This window comes from Pagrus pagrus, assembly GCF_965226575.1.
Source record: "Pagrus pagrus genome assembly, chromosome: 15".
Classification (NCBI taxonomy): Eukaryota; Metazoa; Chordata; class Actinopteri; order Spariformes; family Sparidae; genus Pagrus; species Pagrus pagrus.
The window spans coordinates 17,966,091-17,984,656 of record NC_140199.1 but is presented as its reverse complement, the minus strand read 5'-3'; the positions used below and the strand labels follow the sequence as shown (position 1 = coordinate 17,984,656).

General features: G+C 43.1%; 1 protein-coding gene across 11 annotated transcripts in view; it reads right to left on the bottom strand.

The window, feature by feature from the left end:
* lyst (lysosomal trafficking regulator) overlaps positions 1 to 18,566 on the bottom strand; it is a 67,501-nt gene that overhangs the window by 26,366 nt on the left and 22,569 nt on the right. For 6 of the 11 annotated variants that reach the window (XM_084375722.1, XM_084375728.1, XM_084375727.1 and 3 more), the window contains 11 exons: positions 17,088 to 17,178; positions 14,116 to 16,213; positions 8,327 to 9,275; positions 8,044 to 8,229; positions 5,797 to 5,953; positions 3,421 to 3,632; positions 3,229 to 3,295; positions 2,514 to 2,623; positions 1,356 to 1,960; positions 1,067 to 1,240; positions 421 to 581 (listed from right to left, as the gene is read on the bottom strand). In XM_084375722.1, coding sequence (XP_084231848.1) covers positions 421 to 581; positions 1,067 to 1,240; positions 1,356 to 1,960; positions 2,514 to 2,623; positions 3,229 to 3,295; positions 3,421 to 3,632; positions 5,797 to 5,953; positions 8,044 to 8,229; positions 8,327 to 9,275; positions 14,116 to 16,213; positions 17,088 to 17,178 — 4,810 coding nt within the window. The remainder of the gene's footprint in view (positions 1 to 420; positions 582 to 1,066; positions 1,241 to 1,355; positions 1,961 to 2,513; positions 2,624 to 3,228; positions 3,296 to 3,420; positions 3,633 to 5,796; positions 5,954 to 8,043; positions 8,230 to 8,326; positions 9,276 to 14,115; positions 16,214 to 17,087; positions 17,179 to 18,566) is intronic. The other 5 variants (XM_084375732.1, XM_084375723.1, XM_084375726.1 and 2 more) reach the window with 5 other exon arrangements.

Here is an 18,566-nt window from a genome sequence, read left to right as displayed (position 1 = left end):
AAGACATCAGATGGGTTCACAGGTTGAGATGGCCTAGAGGCAAGCCATTCACAGCCAATTAGAGGCAACAAGAGAAGTATTCAGCAAGCCTCTCGAGAGAATGCTGAGAATCTACAGCACGGCAGCAACAGACTTTAACAGCCACTCGACAAGATATGCTTTTAAAATAAAACTACAAACTATAAATGTACATTTATGTACACTGTGTGCAGTACTGATTTTAATAAATACATTGATTACCGAAGACCCAGGCAATCTATGTACCACCAGGGAGCAGCACTGAGGCCCAACAGAAACGATTGCATAAAGGATTAATATAGATTTCACATATGCATGTAGAGTACGATGATGACTGGGATTAAGTATCCGAGAGCTTATGGACACATGATTCCAGTCAGATAAAGTTAACATGAGTCCTACCGTTAAAGAGAAGCACAGTGCCCATACTCCAGCGTCCGCCCTGCTTCAACATCTCCCCCGATGATGGCGTACAGTGGCCGAACATGCAGAAGGTTTTGTTGCTGTCAGATGATAAACTGGACTTCCTGGGTAGAGTGTAGTCCAAAGAAACCTCACATTTCCTAAAACAGAGAGCAGGTTAAATAAAGGTTAACTGCTACTTAATCACCAGGGGGCTCATTGCAGAAATGTCCTCAGTCTCAAATCATATCTTATCTCAGTCTCGGGTTATATTTAGGATTTCTGTATTACAGAAAAATGTTTCTGTGTTACCAGTGTTTCCTGACTACATGCAGGAAAAATTCCTATATTATCTTAGGATAGGAATTTAGCTTTGACCTGTCTTTCTTGCATATTATAGCAAGCTAGCTAGTGACATGTGAAGTGAGACAGCCGTGCATGACTTGTATAAATTCTAAACAGATGCAGGCGTGACGAGCAATTAAGTTTATAGTTATAGTTGGGACTTATTGAGTTAAGATACAAGGTCTGAGATAGGATATCCTATATTTTAAACTTAAGAGACAAGCAGTAAGGACATGTTTCTGTAATGAGGCCCCAGATTTAAACCTTAATTCTTCCGCTTATGGTTACACATGTTCCTCACCTGATGCCACACACCCACACAATCACACGGCCATGGATATTCTTCTTGCCCTCTGGCTGCTGGGTGTAAGTGAGGCCGAGGTGTTGCCATTGGCCCGCTTTGAGTAGTTCCTCACCAGAGTCTGCCTGCGCCAGCAGCCCAGCTTTTATCTCATCGTTTGGGTCTATACAAATCCTGAGGGGAATAGAACATTACGATACTTCAAGGTCCATAAACTATGAATACTTAAGAAATAGTAACCCATTCTTCATACAACATCTTTGAGACTGTAGTCTACACTGAAAATCACCTGAATGTGAGTTTGCCTGTGGAGAAGTCTGCCCACACTTGAAGCATCAGTGCCTTGGAGCCCATGGACAGAATATGAATGAGGCCTTCCTCCACTAGTTTCGTCCCAGTCTGAGAGGTGCCATGGTGAGATTCAGCTGCAGGAGGGTTACTCTCTTCTGAAAGACAACAACGAAAGAATTTTAAAAGAAGTTCGTATTTAAAAAAAGTATCTTGGTGAAGGATCTGTGTCTCACCCTCATCTTTTTCCCCGTCCTTCTCCTCCTGCTCCGTCACCCTCAGCCACATAGAGGCGCTGAAGCCGCTGGCCATGTGGGGCCAGCAGTTCTGCCCTACCAGGGGCAAGTGGAGCGGAGCAATGTGCCAGGGAGAGGAATGGAGGTGGCTTGGTCTGTACTCTGTATCCCCCTCCCTGCGTCCAGGAGACAATTTGCCCTTCCAGAGCAAACCAACACTTTTCCCTCCAGCAGCACCGTTCTGTCTGGAACCGGCAGACACTCCTCCTGGCGTCGAGGCCCCGAGGATTATTGGAAATGTCAGGAAGTGAAGAGGTTCCATATTCATGTTGGCTTCAACGATTTGTAGGATGCCTTTCAGTAAAACCTCCTGACAGGTGACAAAGAAATGAGAAAGTGAAAGGACGGTCTCTATCATTTAGATTTGATAAAGAAAACACTTTGCCCAAATATTTGTGACGTTGTGTGTGTGAAAACAAAAAAAAAAGGCCCTGGAGCCACTGATGTGTCTCACTTTAACATACGGAAACCACAGGTCACATGTCATTACATTCACATGGTTAAAAATAACTCTTCCCCTTAAGGGAACCTTTTTCTTGGAGACAGGTTATAAACGATGTCTGCTGCCGGATTCCAATTAAACACAGACCTGTGGAAATAAGTTGTAGCATCACATCTGTTCTGCACACATTGGTGTTAATTATATATAGACTGAAGTGGGCCCAGGGGACCTTCATGTGTTGATGAGTTTTAAAGAACCAAGAAGTGTGAAGAGTGTGTGACAGGAAGGATGTCTAACAAAAAATAAGTTCTCGTTCCTGCTGACATATTGAATGCCCTGACATTGTGAGCATAAGCTATCAGTGTCAACACCCTGAACGTAAGCTAACAGTGCAATGTGAGTGACTGATAGGGCTATTTACAGTAGGTGGGTTCTTCTCCAGGAAGAGGCGAATCAATAGGGCCAGTTCCTCAGCTGTGATTCGCTGGCTCACCATGGCAACCAGCAGCTCCACTAGCACAGTCTGGCAATCTGAATGTAGACCAATGAAGAGTAGATTACGTAAACAGTTTTCCTTCACTTGGGCATGCACCAGAACAACACAGGCACAAACACTCGGCAGCAAATATCAACGGTAAAGAAAAAGGCCACAGATGATCACATCAGTGTTTGACAAAATACCTCAAATATGGAGTCTGAGGATTGTGTACAAATTGTCCCTAATAATTACTGATTACATCCATATTGTTTGCGATCTTTTAGCCATTACAAAAAGGTCAAAATGTTGGAAGCAAAATGAAAGTTGCAACCAATTGTGCAAACAGGGTGCATCCAATTTTGTCTTCCTTAGATTTTGCACATGACAATCACAAGGCCAAATAATCTAAAAAACAAAATTCCATGATATACAATAAATCCATTGGGTACAGACTCTTCCAAGAGATATTCAAATTATTCAAACTGAGTGTGACGTTTGAACCCTGAGGACCCAGACGAAATGTCAGCAGCAGGAGCATAAAACATCTAAGAAACACAGAAAACTGAGCGAACCCAGTATTTATCCCCTTGATGTCACACATGAATAATATCCTACAGCGTGAGACAAGCCAACAAACAAGCCAGAAGATATAACAAACCTGTAAAGGAGGGGTCTGTTTGGCTGAGGATGTTGTGAAAGCCAGACAGGATGGTTTTGACTCCTCCCTGTGGGGACCAGAACAAGGGGTCAGTCACACTCATCAGAGCAGAGTTGAGTGGAAGAGTAAGACAAATATGCACTGTTGAGTCGATTAAGAGCAGCACAAAGAGGAAGTGGTGATCAGTCTGACCTGGTCGTAGAGCAAAGCAGCATTGCGGCGGTTGGCGTGCACTGCACCCAGCAGGCTGTGAAACACATGACTAAGAACCTCCAGGTCCGGGGAGCCGGTGGCGAGAAGCTGCAGCTCCATTGTGCAGATCTCCGGGAAGAGCAGCACGCCACGCCCGGGCCCCTCCGCCACCGCCGCAAACTCACGCAGCACAGCAGACTCCACCTTCACTCCTGAGAGAACATCCACACATACAACATCAGAGACCCAAGAACCTCATGCCAAACACAGAAACACACACTAGCAGGCCGTGTTGCTTCATGATCCACAGGCTCTCCCTGCTTCAGCTCCGACCTCCCGTCTTAGAGGCAGCTCATAAAAATGAATTAGCCTCAGTCTTGTGCTCAGTCTCAAAGCAGCATGGGAGTCCCCCTCATGATTTACAGGAGAGCAGCCCAGCAGGCTCTCGCGCAGCTTCTGGGACCTCCTTTTATTAATGAAGCTCGCTTTCTCTCCCCATGCACAGCTCCGCAGTTTGCCTCCATCTGACACTCACACATCCAGACACATGCTGCTTTCAGTAAATATAAATGAGACTTACACAGACTGCCAACACAGCATAACTAAATAACATCTTGTGGGAAATTTAGATGCTTGTGTTTGGTCTGAGGTTGAACTAAACAGCAGCAAACCACCATTTCACATCATCAATTTGCTGTGGTTTTTGGAAAGGAAATGTTATCTCACCAAATCATTTCAATGAGCCTCTTCTTCTAAGTCATATAACTGAATGCAGGCAGCTGTTAAAAGTGTACAGTTAAGTTAAGAAACTTATAGACTTCATAACAATGTAGACATAGTGTGAGTCATGTAATGCATTGGGTTGTGAGGGGACTGCATTCATCAGAGCCAAAGTAATCTTATTTTGGACATCAAGAGGAAAGCCTTGTGTTAAAAGATGCAGGACTGTGATAGGCTTAGATATGCATACCTACACCAAGGCCCAACAGTCCCCCAGCCACCTAAATACCCAAGTTTTTCTCATCAAGATCTATGCATTGTTCCCTGAGAAATTAACAAAAATGCTGTAAAACATTCCTGGATCTGTCCCAAAGACTAATGGGGTCTACTCTGGGACGAGACCGACCCCTAGTCCAAGTTTTGTGGAAATATTTTCTGTAGTTTTTGTGAAATCCTGCTGACAAACCAACAAACAAACAGACACAGGTGAAAACAACTTTCTTGATGGAGGTGAGAGACGTCACTTTGGGCTCTGGGAAATTGAGTATTGTTCAAATTTTTACTAATAAAACTACTTATTGATTAATTGTGAAAAAAAATTGCAGATTAATTGATAATGAAATAATCCTTGTTTGCAGCCCTAAACTTACTGGAACAATGCATTTCAAAACCACAAGTACCAACATTCATTTAGCTAAAGATTTGCAATAGATTTTAGTTTAATCTTTAACCAAAGCAAAAACCAGGTTGGTCAATGTGAAGGAGACATAAGTTGATGTGAGGGGAAGGACATGTAATTTCCAAAAAATTGCAACTGCATGAGTTGAAGTAATGAGCATGAAGTCAGCCGTAAAGCCTGATTTCAGGAAATGAGAGTTTTCCAGGAAGTTAAAGTCTCCATTTGATGGAGACTTTAAGTCACAAGATCCAGCTCATGAGGCCACAGAGTGAAGTTGCCTACAGTTGTAAAAAACCTGAAACAATGAGTCTATTCTGAGGGGATGAAAAAGTAAAAAAGGGTGTAATCGGGCTGTGCTCTGAACCTGGCGAGAGCAGAGCGAAGAGGCAGAGCTGACACAAGAGGCTGTTTCTGCCATGTCATATGTGCGCACCGAAAACTAGCCACTCATTATTGCAAAATGTTCTCCGCAGCAAACCGAAGGAGGAAGTGGTTAGTTTGACACTGTAAATTGCTTAAAAACCATGATGATGCTTTTTAACATAACTTTCAGTGAATATAAGGAAGCAGAACAATGTGCAATAATTCAACAAATGCAATAATTAACCAATTCAAGCGCAGGGAAAGAAAGCTTTCCCAAGGTTAAAAATCAAAATGTTTAGAGGTTGAAAGCAATAACATGAACTCTCAATCCATCACAATTAGTCTGTTGACATTTATTACCAATAAAAACAAATGGCAGAGAAGACGGAGTACGTTTCGTAAAAGTGATTTACAGCGATCTTAAAATAACCCAGGAGAAGTAGAAAGGGTGAAAAATGAACCGGCCGTAGATCTTTACAGGACTTAAAGCAGTGCAAACACCAGCCTAAGCTGCTATTATGTTGAGATGTCAGGTGTTTGCAGTAGCTGTGGATCCTTAAGGAGGAGTAAGTGGGAGTGAAAGGTTGTGTGTGTGTGTGGCAGTGTGGACCTACCCTCTTCCTGTTTGGCCATGTCCTCAGGGTTGCTTTCGCTGTCAGCGTCGTAGCCCTCCTCCTCCCCCGGGGGCTTGACGCCACAGCTCTGCACCTCGTCCACCTCCTCAGACAGATCACCAGCCGGGGCCACCCCCTCTGCCAACACCTGGAGCTTCTGACAGAAAGACAGTGAGCAAGAGAGAGGGAGTGAGAAAGAGTTAACGGTCAAGCTGCCGGTAAAATGAGATTCATTTCGCAAGAACTTACCCAATCCTGTTTGTAAACAAGCCCTGTACTAAAGCATAATAGGCATGACAAGAAGCGGCAGTCCTTCCACTAATACAGCGAATATATTGCCAACAAAATGTTTTCAAGTGATGAGGGGGGAAAAAAATACAAGATTTTGGTCATAAGACAAATATCAGCTGACTTGTGCTCACACAGCCCAGTTCCTTGATGTGAAGTCAGTCATCATATGTGCACGTAGGGGAACACACACACATTTACACACAAACACTCGAGTAAACATTGGAATTCTAAACCGTTTAGCGGTTCAAAGAAGAGGCTTACTGTAACACACACCCCAACTCCTTTCAATATCATAACTGGGCAGCTTTGATATTCAATTGTGGGTGAGCGTTTCAAAGAGAAGACCTTCAGTGGACAAACTTTGTGGTGGAAGACTAATCTTTGAGCTTCACAGCGCATGCTTTTTAATGGTTAAGTGAACATCACACTCTGCTGGGCTCACTGAGAAAGAACTAAGCTGTTAGGAAACAGGTAAATCTATTATATAAAAAGCTAAATCCCCCTGTGTTGGAACAGGCTTAGTCAGACAGGCATTTTAAGACTTGAGAAAAACACATCTGAGGCTGTGAGATGGGAGGCACTCGCCACCAGAAGGGATGTGATTTTAGAGGGACAGCCAGAAGAAAATTACCTTTTGCACATTGTTTATTTTGTTCTTCTCCTAACCATATAGGGAAAGGCTGCCCAAAGTTGGGGCTGTGGGCCAACGCTAGTCATGGTTCAATTTTGCCTGCCAGATGTTTCTAGCAAACATCTGTTGAATGTTTAACTAGTAAAAATCTTTAAAACAAAGTGAGCTGTTGCCGTTTCAAAATGAGGCCCTGCTTGCTCATGTTTGCACCCACTGCTTAGTCTAAACAAGGGCTGTCATTATTTACGGCCGCTGTTTTGTTGTACATCAGGCAGATAACGGCTGCTTAGCAACATAGTGTGAGCGGCTACATGCAACCTCCCTGATGCCTGATGACGCTTGGCCCGAAAATGGTCTTCCTTTCATCGTAGGGTTGCTGTCTAAATAAACACCACTGGTGTTTATATTTGGCCATGGTGTTCAGCCAAACATGCAGTATGCGGTGACTGAACACAATTTCATTTTTTATTTTTTTTAATCTGATTGGCTAACGCCTGTATTTGTCGGTAGTCTGGGCCATAATTGTCGCTTTGACAGCAGCTCAGTGGGCATGATGGAAGATAATTTAAAATCATTGGGGAGCACACAACAAGTTGGAGTTTATTTTCTGGTCACATACGCTTGTTAAAAATTGTGTGATCTCTCTTGACACTCGCTATTTCTCACCCCTGCCTGATACCTTCAGAAGCATTTACCCGTTTGCCACCTTGTTGAAACTAGTAATGAGAACTTTTTTAATGAAAGGGCACGACAAAGACTGCACAAAAACAGAGCAAATGAGCCAAAAATCAAAAATCAGTGAAACTAATTATAAACAACAAATATAACACTTTGTTCCTTGCTTCATTGCAATTAGTTTCTATTTCTGGGCACATAATTATTGGGGGAAAGACAGGTGAATGACATGCAACACATTTTTACGGTCAGCACTTCAAACCCATTAGTGGCAAATTAATTTGTCACAGCGTTCACTTCATGGGTAACTATAGTGTATGCTGGGTAGCAGGCAGAAAGGATTGAGTAGTTGTTTGTATGAGAGGAGGATTTGCACATAAGGCGCAAACAAAAACATTTAGTCTTAATAAGAACTAATTCTTAGAAAAACTTCAATTTATTGAGTGGAGGTTGTCCAGCAGAACAGATGAAGATTAGGAGAGGAAGATTTTGCCAAGAGCTTAATACCGTGATGAGCACGGATAGCACCTGCTGTAGCTGCAGAGGAATCAAGTGTCTGATGGCAGACTGACTCTAACCTGAACTCACTTCTTGATACACGAGTAGCTCAATAAACTTGAGAATATAAAAGGTGCAGTAACTTCACTCACAGTGTCTCCCAAGGCAGGACTCACCCTGTCTGTCTTCTCCTCAGGGGGATCAGGACTGGACGACACCTCTGCCAAGGCCACTCTCAGGAGAGAGTCAAACAGAGGAACAGCGAGGTCAGAGTTCACCACACCTGAGCGAGAGAGCTGGTCTCTCACCTCAAACAGGGTCTCTTCCACTGACTGGAGCTACAGACGAGAGGAGACACAACAGTTTAATTGAAGCTGAGGTAGAAGTTTGATGTGGTCAGGGATTAGCAGATCGATATGATGTTAAGCTACATACCTGATAAGAGAGCTCAGGCTCTGTCCTCTGCAGGGCTGAGTTAGCACTGTGCAGACAAATAGCCAGCAGGGCCTCAAGGAGACGAATACTTTGTAGTTGCCACTCTTCCTCCAGCTTCTTTGCTGGATCTTTGGTCTTCCCCTCAGCTGAGCTGCTGCAGAGTGTGTCAGGAGAATCATGAGTTGTATCATCCAGTCCTGGCGAAGCAGCCAGGGCTATGGACTCGGGGCTACCTTTGCCCTTTACATCCCTCTTCTTCTTTGCCTTCCCATCCTTCGTCTTACAGGAAAGCTTCTGAATAACCATGGCCATGAGGCGCAAGCAGACATCCAGTCCGCCCAGCCTGAAGAACTGCCTCTGAAACAAGGGGCTGGCCAGATAGATCCACCGACACACTGACCAGACATCTGCAGCGCGTCGCACCTGCTCTTTGGAGGGCAAAGCCACGCTGTCTGGGGACAGGTAAGGCAGTCGGCCGCCAAGAGGTTCACTGGCAGTACTGTCGTACCCTGAAGTGTCCTCAGAGTCATTGGCTGAGTCCCGGTCAGAATCAGCCTCTTTGCTGACACAGAGGAAGGCCACACACAAAAAGAGATTAATAACATGAAGGTGGGTCTCTGCTCTGCTGCGTCCTGGTCCACGGCCCTGCCCGCTTCTGCTCTTATGGCGTGGATACGCGTCCTTTAGGCCTTCGTAAAACTTGCTAAGGCTCTGCGGGCCCTCTCCAGCCCCTCGGGAGCCAAGTTCCTCAGCCAGGCCCAGGATAGCCTCCCTTTCTTCAGCATCAGCGCTCTCGAGCTCCTGAAGCACCCCGTCAGCCTGCTGGTGCCCAGTGCCTATTATCAGAGTCTCAAACACCTTCAGCGCCAAAGAGCGGGTCTGGTCCAGGTAGACAAGCTCGGTAACCTGATTGAGGCCATTACAGCTGACGAAAAGGTCTCTGATCACCCTGGAAGAGAAAATATTAGAAAAGTAAGCAAAGAGATCAGAAAATGGACACAAAATGCATCTTTCTGTGCAGTAATTACTGCATTTTGGTAGCCACGCATACTGAAAAATGTTTATTTTAAAACTCATATTAACAGTTGTATGTCACATTTGAGTTACAACTGTTTTATTTACTTGTTATTTATTATTGTTATTTATTTACTTACTGTGTGCTGCCACCTGGAGTTTTAAAAAAGGCATACAACTGTGATAAAACTAATCCAATGTGTTTACAAGTGGAATTCTTCAAGCAACAAAGAATGATGAGACATTACATAAGATGATTTCATGGCCATATGCTTATTATGTATTCATCCATTTTTGTTTTGTTAGCAGCATAAAGGACTACAACTTGAATTTCCTTGTACAGTCCTGTGCTGTGGAATGATAAATAAATTAACCTTGCACCTTGTATCTTGTCACAGCATTACATGTTTAATATAAATATGGACAATTAGCTGGACTCAGTTTTTCTTTCATATTTTAATGCACTATGCCATTCAGCTTTTTAATGTTATAACCTTTATTTAATCAGGTAAATACATGTATCAATAAAAGATAAAACAACTTCAAATGTATAATTTTAAACCTGCTAATTAAAATATTATAATAGCAACACAATAAGAAAATAATAATTAAATAAGGGTCATAAAAGGAGGAATAAAGCTATAAATGTGCCTCTCATTGGCCACGAAAAGGATTAAGGGTAGATGAACTGCACACATTTAAACTCACCTCACAATCAAAATAAAGGGCACCACTCAGTGTCATCTAACAAACTCTACAACTAGTCAATCAGAAGAAAAGCCACTTCTTTCACACAGTCACACTCCTCCCATTACTTATTTCATTTCCTCCCAACAGGCAGCAGTTATGATTTCCCCCGGGGCACAACAACACCTTTAAATAAATTAGTCAACTTCTATTAACATGCTAAATTAACTGTGAAGGACACTGACATTGCACATAAACACACATTCCTACTTACTATAATGCAGTTGCTTCGTTATCTCGTGTTTTCTGTTTGTTTTTTTTCATACTCAAAGATACATTTCTGTCACAATGTGTCAAAGTTATTCAAATGTGAATCCTACGTTACTCAGCACAACAAAGCTGCCATTTTACCCTTTTAAATTTGTTTACGACTGGTTGAAGCTGTGATAAATAATAAATTAGGCTATTACAATGCAGGGTAAATTACCTTAAAAGTATAATGCGTCACCTCTGAGTGAAGGTTAAATCAACATTTGCCAAGAGAAAACAACACTCTCCTGAGGCCTGGTGCCATTACACACTGATTAGAATAAAAACACTATAATCTCAGCGTGGGATTGTCAACCAAGTACGTTAAGGAACTGAAACAGATGTTCAGATGAGGCTTTTAGACCAGAGCATGAAATAGATATATTAATAGATTAGAAACTTGCTGATTTTTTACCAATTCAAACCTTTCCCCAGCAATCCATTAAATGAATGTGGAGTTGATTAATTCTGCTTTTTCAGAACATTTCCTCTTTTCATTAGTGGTGTGCAAGTCCATCAGGATAACTATTCATTAGCTTTGCCCTGAATATTTTATACCCGCGCCTGAAAAATGTGGAGTTCTGTTATGCAGAAAGCAAGAGGAGCAGAACAAGATGATGAAGACGATGTCTTTAGCTGTATCTTGCAGCAACAACTTTTTCTGTTACCAGGTTTTTAAATCAATGTGTTCACTGTATGAAAGCAGATGTAAAACCACTTCTGTAGCATTAGTTGATCCATTTAGGTAAAGGATGGGATCACTTTAATACAACTGTCTGAGCCGTCGGCCCAACTACCAGAATTCACATTGTGGCGGCAGGAGGCATGCAATCTACATTTTCAGTTTGTGTAAATGTTTCTCAGTCAATGAATACACTACGGCTGCAAGTCGATATTTGCCTCCAGAGATAATCTGGCTAAATAACACTTTGATTATGTTGAATGTGCTGATTGGAGACATTTTGAAGCAGACGAAAGCCGACTAAAGCCCTATTCAGACGGGACTAGTTTTGCCAGGGGACCTCGTGATTTAGAAATTACCACCCCATATTTGTGTTCCTGTAGTGCAGGTCTGTATTTTACTTGCATTTCCTGACATTATCTCCTGGATATGATATCAAAGTTCTGTGTAACGTCAACTTTCAGAGGTGATTTTCAAGTATAAATTTTTAAGCAGCAACATTATTATAGTTTAGAGTAGATTCGCCTGGTTTATGCACATGTTAAAAGCATAAATACAGATTTGCAGCTCATTTAGATCAAGTAACAGATGCTTTGCGGCTGTACTTGAATATGAAAACCTTTTGTTGCTCCTCATCCTCTCTGGCATCACTTTTAAACGTCAATATAACTGATCTCACGGCACAGCTGTTGACTGCTGTTCAACAGATTACAAGCCTCAATCAAATTTCTTGCTTGTTTAGCTGCCTGACAACTGAAAACAGATGTTTACAAACAAATACAACCCCAAATCTCAGACATGCCGATTCACTCGGGACCTATATTATCACGGGACCACTGCGCTTGATGAAATATGATAAGTAATATGCCGTGGCAATTTTACTTCACAAATTAAGATCACAGACTTCATTCTCAATTATTACACATTTCTGGAAGTCCCCTGGTTATACTAGTCTCATGTGAATAGGGTGTTATTTCAAAAGTCTGAGAGAAGGCTGAGATGGAAAAATGGGGATTAATGATCCCTTTAATTTTTGAGTTAACTTTTACTTCAGTGATTATTTCACTTTGGGTATTCTGTGGAGGTTATTTAAATAATCCATACATACTTACGTACAATAATAAATAGATACAATTTATGAACGTATAGAATTGATTAATTACTCCTCATTTACATCCATGTAAAAAAAACCAAAACAACAACCATCATTTATGTAATTGGCCCACCAGATGGAGCCGTATAGTCTAACCTGGTGAGATTGACCACATACAGTATATGCATGATGGTTAGTCTCGCCCTGTTCAGAAGCAGTAATTTACTAAGCATCCTCCTACAATTCATCATTTTGATCTTACTGTGCAGGAATTGCTGCATTTTGGTTGCCAGACATACTGAAAAATGTTTATTTTAAACTCATATTAACAGTTGTGTATTACATTTGAGTTGCACGCACAAAGTGGAATTCTTAGAGCTGTTTTGAAACAACAAAGAATGATGAGGCATGACACAAGATAATTACGTGGCCATATGGTTATTGCGTATTCATCCATTTATCAATTTTGTTTTGTTAGCAGCATTAAAGGGCAACAACTCGAATTGTTGTTTATTGCCGATGTGCGGTCAGTGTGGGTGAAAGCCTGTTTTTGAAAGCCGAAATCAAGAAGGAGTATTGGCTCTTGCCTTACTTACACATTTGGTATGCATCAATGAAATTCATCAAGTATTGATTATTTGTTTATCATTAACAAACAAATCATGAGCTAAACATGTATTTAATGTGCATCCCTTGTGCAACGAGTTATATGAATGAGGTTACATAGTTATATAGAAGGTACATAGTTTAGAAAAATAAAAACAAAATTTTGATGTTAACTAAGGGTAGAACACCACTCCCAGAAGTGAGATTCATCCAAAGAGAAGACTTGTGTAATGATGCCTTTTACATAATCATAAGGACCTAAATATAGTCTCAAGTGTCTTTTGAGGAGCTCAGATGACATCGCAGCTGTAAAGACTTTGAATGCCAGTCAAACCTGCAGACAGCAGAACACCATACTCTGAATTTTAATAAGAAAACCTATCAGCCCCACCGCTGACAGACTGTCTCAAAGCATGCAGCCATCCATTTTCTATACCCACTGATCCTGTTAGGGGTCACAAGGGGATTCAACCTATCGCAGCATGCATTAGACAGGAGCTGGTATACAACCTAGACAGGTCGCCAGGGTTAACACATGGACAGACACATCCACACGCTTTATCTGTGAGTGTCTCACAGCTGAGAACACAATTTTCAGTGATAATATTAAAAGCAAAACTAAACCTAATTCATGCAGTATTTTAACTGTTCAATTTCAGCACAATTGTGTTAAATTTATCGGGACAAAGACCACAAGCACCTGCTTTAGCCAGACTAATCTACACGTAACAGTGTTACATAACCAGTCAATAATCTTCCATCTCTCATTCAGTCTACAAAGCTTTAATAAATAATGGATTAGCATCAATTAGCAATGACCTGGAGAGACATATCTAATGACAAACAATGCCCAAGTGGATTAGGTGTCCAGCTTTGACCTGGCTGATTATATTTGCTTTGTGAGATAGTATAAAAGGAGCAGAATCCATTCCTTGAGTGAGAACTTTGCTTAAATGTTTTCCAAAACAACCACATGCATCACTTTAATGCACCGTTTTTCAATCCTTTTCTTGGGAGCCCCCTGCCCTGCATGTTTTAGATGTTAACCTGCTCCAACACACCTAATTCGAATGATCAGCTCGTCATCAAACTCTGCTGAAACCGGATAACGACCCATTCATTTGAATCAGGTGTGCTGGGGCAGGGCAACATCTGAAACATTGCAGGGCAGGGGGCTCCCAGGAAAAACGCCGCTTTAATGTGACAAGGGATTAGTCTAAACACAGATTATTGATGCTTCTGCACATTTAATTAACCCCAGAACAGCTTGCAGATACACGTTTTTCTACCTAAAACATTAAAAATGTAAAACCCATCTTTGGCAGAACCCTGATGCTGTCAAACTGAAGATGGATGATGAAGAACAAATACATTATTAAATAATGTAAAACTGCTCACCTTGATTTGAGAAGGGCAGGTACGGTTTGTAGGTAAATGAGCAGGACCTCCACAGGCAGGCACCGTGTGTGATAGCTGCAGACCTGAGTACAGACAGTGGAAACGCCCAGCTGCTGGGCATGGTGGGCCAGCTCTACCCCTCTCTGCAGCACAGGGTTGAAGATGTGTGTGTAGAGCTGCCACTGCACTATAGCATTCCCCCGCAGGGTCAGGTGGCACACATGGCCAGCTACCTGCTGGCTCAGCTGCCAGTCCTCACCAAACACTAGCTCTTGGTAGGCCTCCAGAGCATCCCACTTCCACAACATGTCTTCTGCCCCCCCTCCACTTGGCAGGATACCTTGGGAGCGGTAGCACAGACTGGTAGAAATGGCTGAATGATCCCCGTGCTGCAGAGTCTCCTCCAGGCCTGGCAGCTGGCTGCTGTCCAGAGTGCAGATGTTACAGGAGGCCAGCTTGGCTTTCTCTGAGGGCTGCCCCCCACCTAGTTGGTCTAGGATCAGTCTGCCCAGGACGCTGAGAACATGAGACTGGTAGCTACGCAGACCTGGAGCTTGGAAGGCATGCAGCAGGGGTCCTACGACTGAGCGGGGGTCCATACAACAACAGATTCCAACAGCCTGCACCCCAGCCAGTACCTGCAACACAGCTGGGCCACTGGGGGAGAGTCTCTGCAGCAATCGTAGACATTGGTGAGCACAGGCAGCCAGGCAGCAGCAGCGCTCTGGGTAACGCACTGCGTCACCCTCCATCCCTTCCTTGCCTTCTCCGTCCTCTTCAAAGGGGTTGCGCCTTGCAGCCTGCTTGAAAGCAGAGACAGGCAAGCCTGACAGATCTCTGTGGTGATGCAGGAAGTGGGAATATTCACAGCGGCGGTGGCGGCGGCGGGCACACACAGATTGATGCAGCTGCTCTGATTTTGCCTTCTTGACAGCGCTGATGATCTTGAAGACGCCTGCAATGAGACCTCGAAGCCTCTCTGAAGCCTCACCTACTACTTCAGAGTCCCTGGCTCTGCTGAGTCCCTCCAGCCGCAGCACTGTGGCTTCGAACAGGTCCAGGCCACGGTGCTGGACAAATTCATGGATGAGCTCCAGTGCCTGGCTAAAGAAAAAGGGGTTGGGTGTGGAAGCTTGTAGGCAGCCCAGCAGCACTTGTAGGACTCCCTCTAGAAGCTCTGGCAGCAGCAGTGCCCTGTGGCGATAGCGGGAGAATGAAAAGTCATCCTGGACCTCCTGCAAGGTCTTCTTAGGCCGAGGAGCAAAAGGGTTAGTCTGTCTGTCCAAGCAGCTCCGGATTTTGAGGGTGGCTCGCAGCAGGTCTGTCAGGCTGCGTCTCAGGCTATCTGGGAGGGTTTCACTCTGACTCACATCCACCGACATCAGGTGCAGGATGGTGCGTAGAAGCATCCTCTGCACGAGTGCGATGGGTTCTTCCGTCCAGCCTCCAGCGAGCTCCTCTGCTCCTGTTCCACCACCTCCCCCTGGACCACAGCAATCTCCAAACTCAGTCAGGATCTCAGTGAGAGTAGGTACGACACTGACTGCCAGGCCGGGGTTGTGGTTGATGCTCATGTCAAACTTACAAACTTTCTCCAGCAGTGAAAGCAACACATGGCAGAGGTCAAAGGGCGAGTTTTCCATGCGGTTGAAAATTGATATTGCAGCTGGGTCTGTCAGCGTTTCTGTGTCCATCATCTGGGACCCAGGGGCTCGGGGGTGTGGGTACGGTGCGCTCATGTTTTCTGCGGTGGTGGCGGTGGATGTTAATTGTGAGGCTTCTGACCGATGATGCTGACAGCTCACCCTGATGGTGGAGCCGTGCGACCTCCGGCTCCTCGCACCACCGGGGCCTGAGGCAGCTGTGTCCTCGGGGTTGGCTTCTGAATCTGAGGTAGAAACCTGGGACTTCCTAGCATCCTTCACAGAGTATCGCTGCGCTGTCCTGCGCGACCTTCGAGACTTCCAGGTGCCGCTGCCAACACGGGACCTCTTCCCCGAGTTCTGTTCATCTGTCGCAGCCTTTTGTCCTGCTCTGAGAGGGGCGGCCTTCACCTCCCGGCTAAGGAATACCTCCAGTAGGGACGGCAGGGTGAAATCTGTTGACACACAGAAACATCTGTCACTTTCCTTGTGGATGTATATAAAGGCCTAAATACCAAATATAAATAAACACTGTTATTTTAAGGCACACCAAATCTGATTTGTATTTTGAAGTCATGTAGAATTAACATCTTTTTGTGTCCTGCAATTAGGAATTTTGTATTTCCCAAAACGTATGATGCGTAACATAAACCTCAGCTGCATGTCAGCAGCCAATCTGTTTATTAAAACACACTCAGTGAGTAGGAATTAATTAAAGCAAATATGTCTAGGGTCCATGTTAGAGAGGATCAACAGTCCTGTACTAAATACCGGTGTCATCCTGAGGTCATAGGCCTCTGCAACAACTAGTCTTCTCCTGTTGTGTGACTGCTCGTAAGATTCAACAATAATGGAGACATTGACTACAGTGATTAACAACTGAATCACCCATCTCACACAAAATTTAAAAAATAAAAATGAGTCACTTGATAAGAACATCGCCATTTAGAGCCTAAGAGATGTGCACACATTCCTCTGCCTTCACACCACCAAACCTAATGCTGAATCATTGCTTGACCTTAATAGTTGGTAAAGAGTTATATAAGAGAGGGAAGACGGGACACATATATACACGTACAAAGTTAGAGAACATTTCAGGCCCATGAAATGCAGTCTACACGATATTCCTGCACACTTTGCAAATCACAGACAACTGTCATACACAGCATATTTTAAACTCATAAAATGAAGTATGTAAATTGATATCATTAGTTACAAACCAGGAAGTAGTCACACGCTATGACAGCTGGGATTTGTGATGTATGAGCTGTTAACATCAATATTAAACACAAACAAGTAAAAGAGTGAGTATTGCTGTGTAATACTGACCTGGGGCTTTTTCCTCCTGCACAGGGATCTTCCACACCAGTGGCAGCAGAGACAGCAGCAAAGTGAGCAGCTCCTCCCGGCAGGTCAGTTCCTGAGAGTGCAATAAAACACACTGAGGTTACCTACCACTTTCTACAAAGTGTCCCTGCCTCTCTCCCTTGGGTCACACTTTGATGTCACAACCAGACACTCCCATCAAGACAAACTCTTGTCCAAAATAAGTGCAAAAGTCACTTCGGGTTTCACTACTTTCAATTAAGACAATTTAGATACTTTGATTTTAGCTGTTTTTCAAAAATATTTTCATCCCGCGAGCTAACAATTTGTTTGTGTGCATTTAGTTAACTAGCTGCTTAGTTAATTAGTCAGTTTTCGGTGTAAGTGTGTCAGGAGCAATGTCACGTCTACATGACAGCCTTACTTCCAAGACCCTGGGGATCTCATGTCTATCCAGGACATACCTCACAGCAGAGAGAGAACCAACTCCTTCATGTGTTAATTAAAAACAATCAACCTACTCATTTATGTGTGAATTAAAAATGATCCACTTGCTGATTTTACAAAACTGTCAAAACATAAAGCATTTTATTGTCACTGTATCATACACACTGCATTCAATCTTTCATTATTGCATTGTGCAATTAATTTTCACTCCATGGTTCATTCATTTCACTCATTTCAAGTACTGTACTGCGTTTAGCTACTCCTTCTTTTTCTCATAATGTAAAATATTTGATTCTACTAATTCTGTGCAGCGCTGTTGATTGTTGGCCATCTCGGACACAGTGAGGAGAGAGAAAAAGAAGAGAATGAGACTTTTCTGTCACTTTTGTGGTGTTTATGCTTAACCAATGGCTGTTGACTTACGTGTTTCTCATTGAGTGCCTCACTAATCAAGTAAGCTCGTCATTAGATACCCTCTTACTATTACTCCGGTTATTTTCACAAATACCTTCACTTCCATTTAATTACATTTTTTAGACTCTCTCTCACTACAGCCAGGCCAATGCTGGATTTGTGAGGTTAATACTATATTCACATCAGTATTTGAGTTTAAAAAAAATCTGATATCATCACGTGTATATTAATGTTTTTAACATAGAACACAAACAATCTTGATCCGGTTAAAATACATACTGAGCAGGACATTTTACAGTGTAAAAATAAACTTGTCAATGCTCTCTGATGGTCAAGCTATGCAATGGTGACACTGTTCAATGATCTAAATGAACTCAACCCTAGTTTGCGCTCTCTGTACTGATATTTCTAACTACTTACTGGGGCTGAAAAAGATATCGTTTCAGCAACAACATCGCAATGTGCGCAGGTACAAAGGTCACATCACAGGATGTGCAATGTCAAGTAAGGCCAATTACTCAAACACGACATGCTACAGCTTTTTTGCTGCTGGATTCAAAAGGAAAGCTCACATGGTTCAGATTAGTCATTTCAGTGCCTAATCTACAAGAGAGGTCTGCC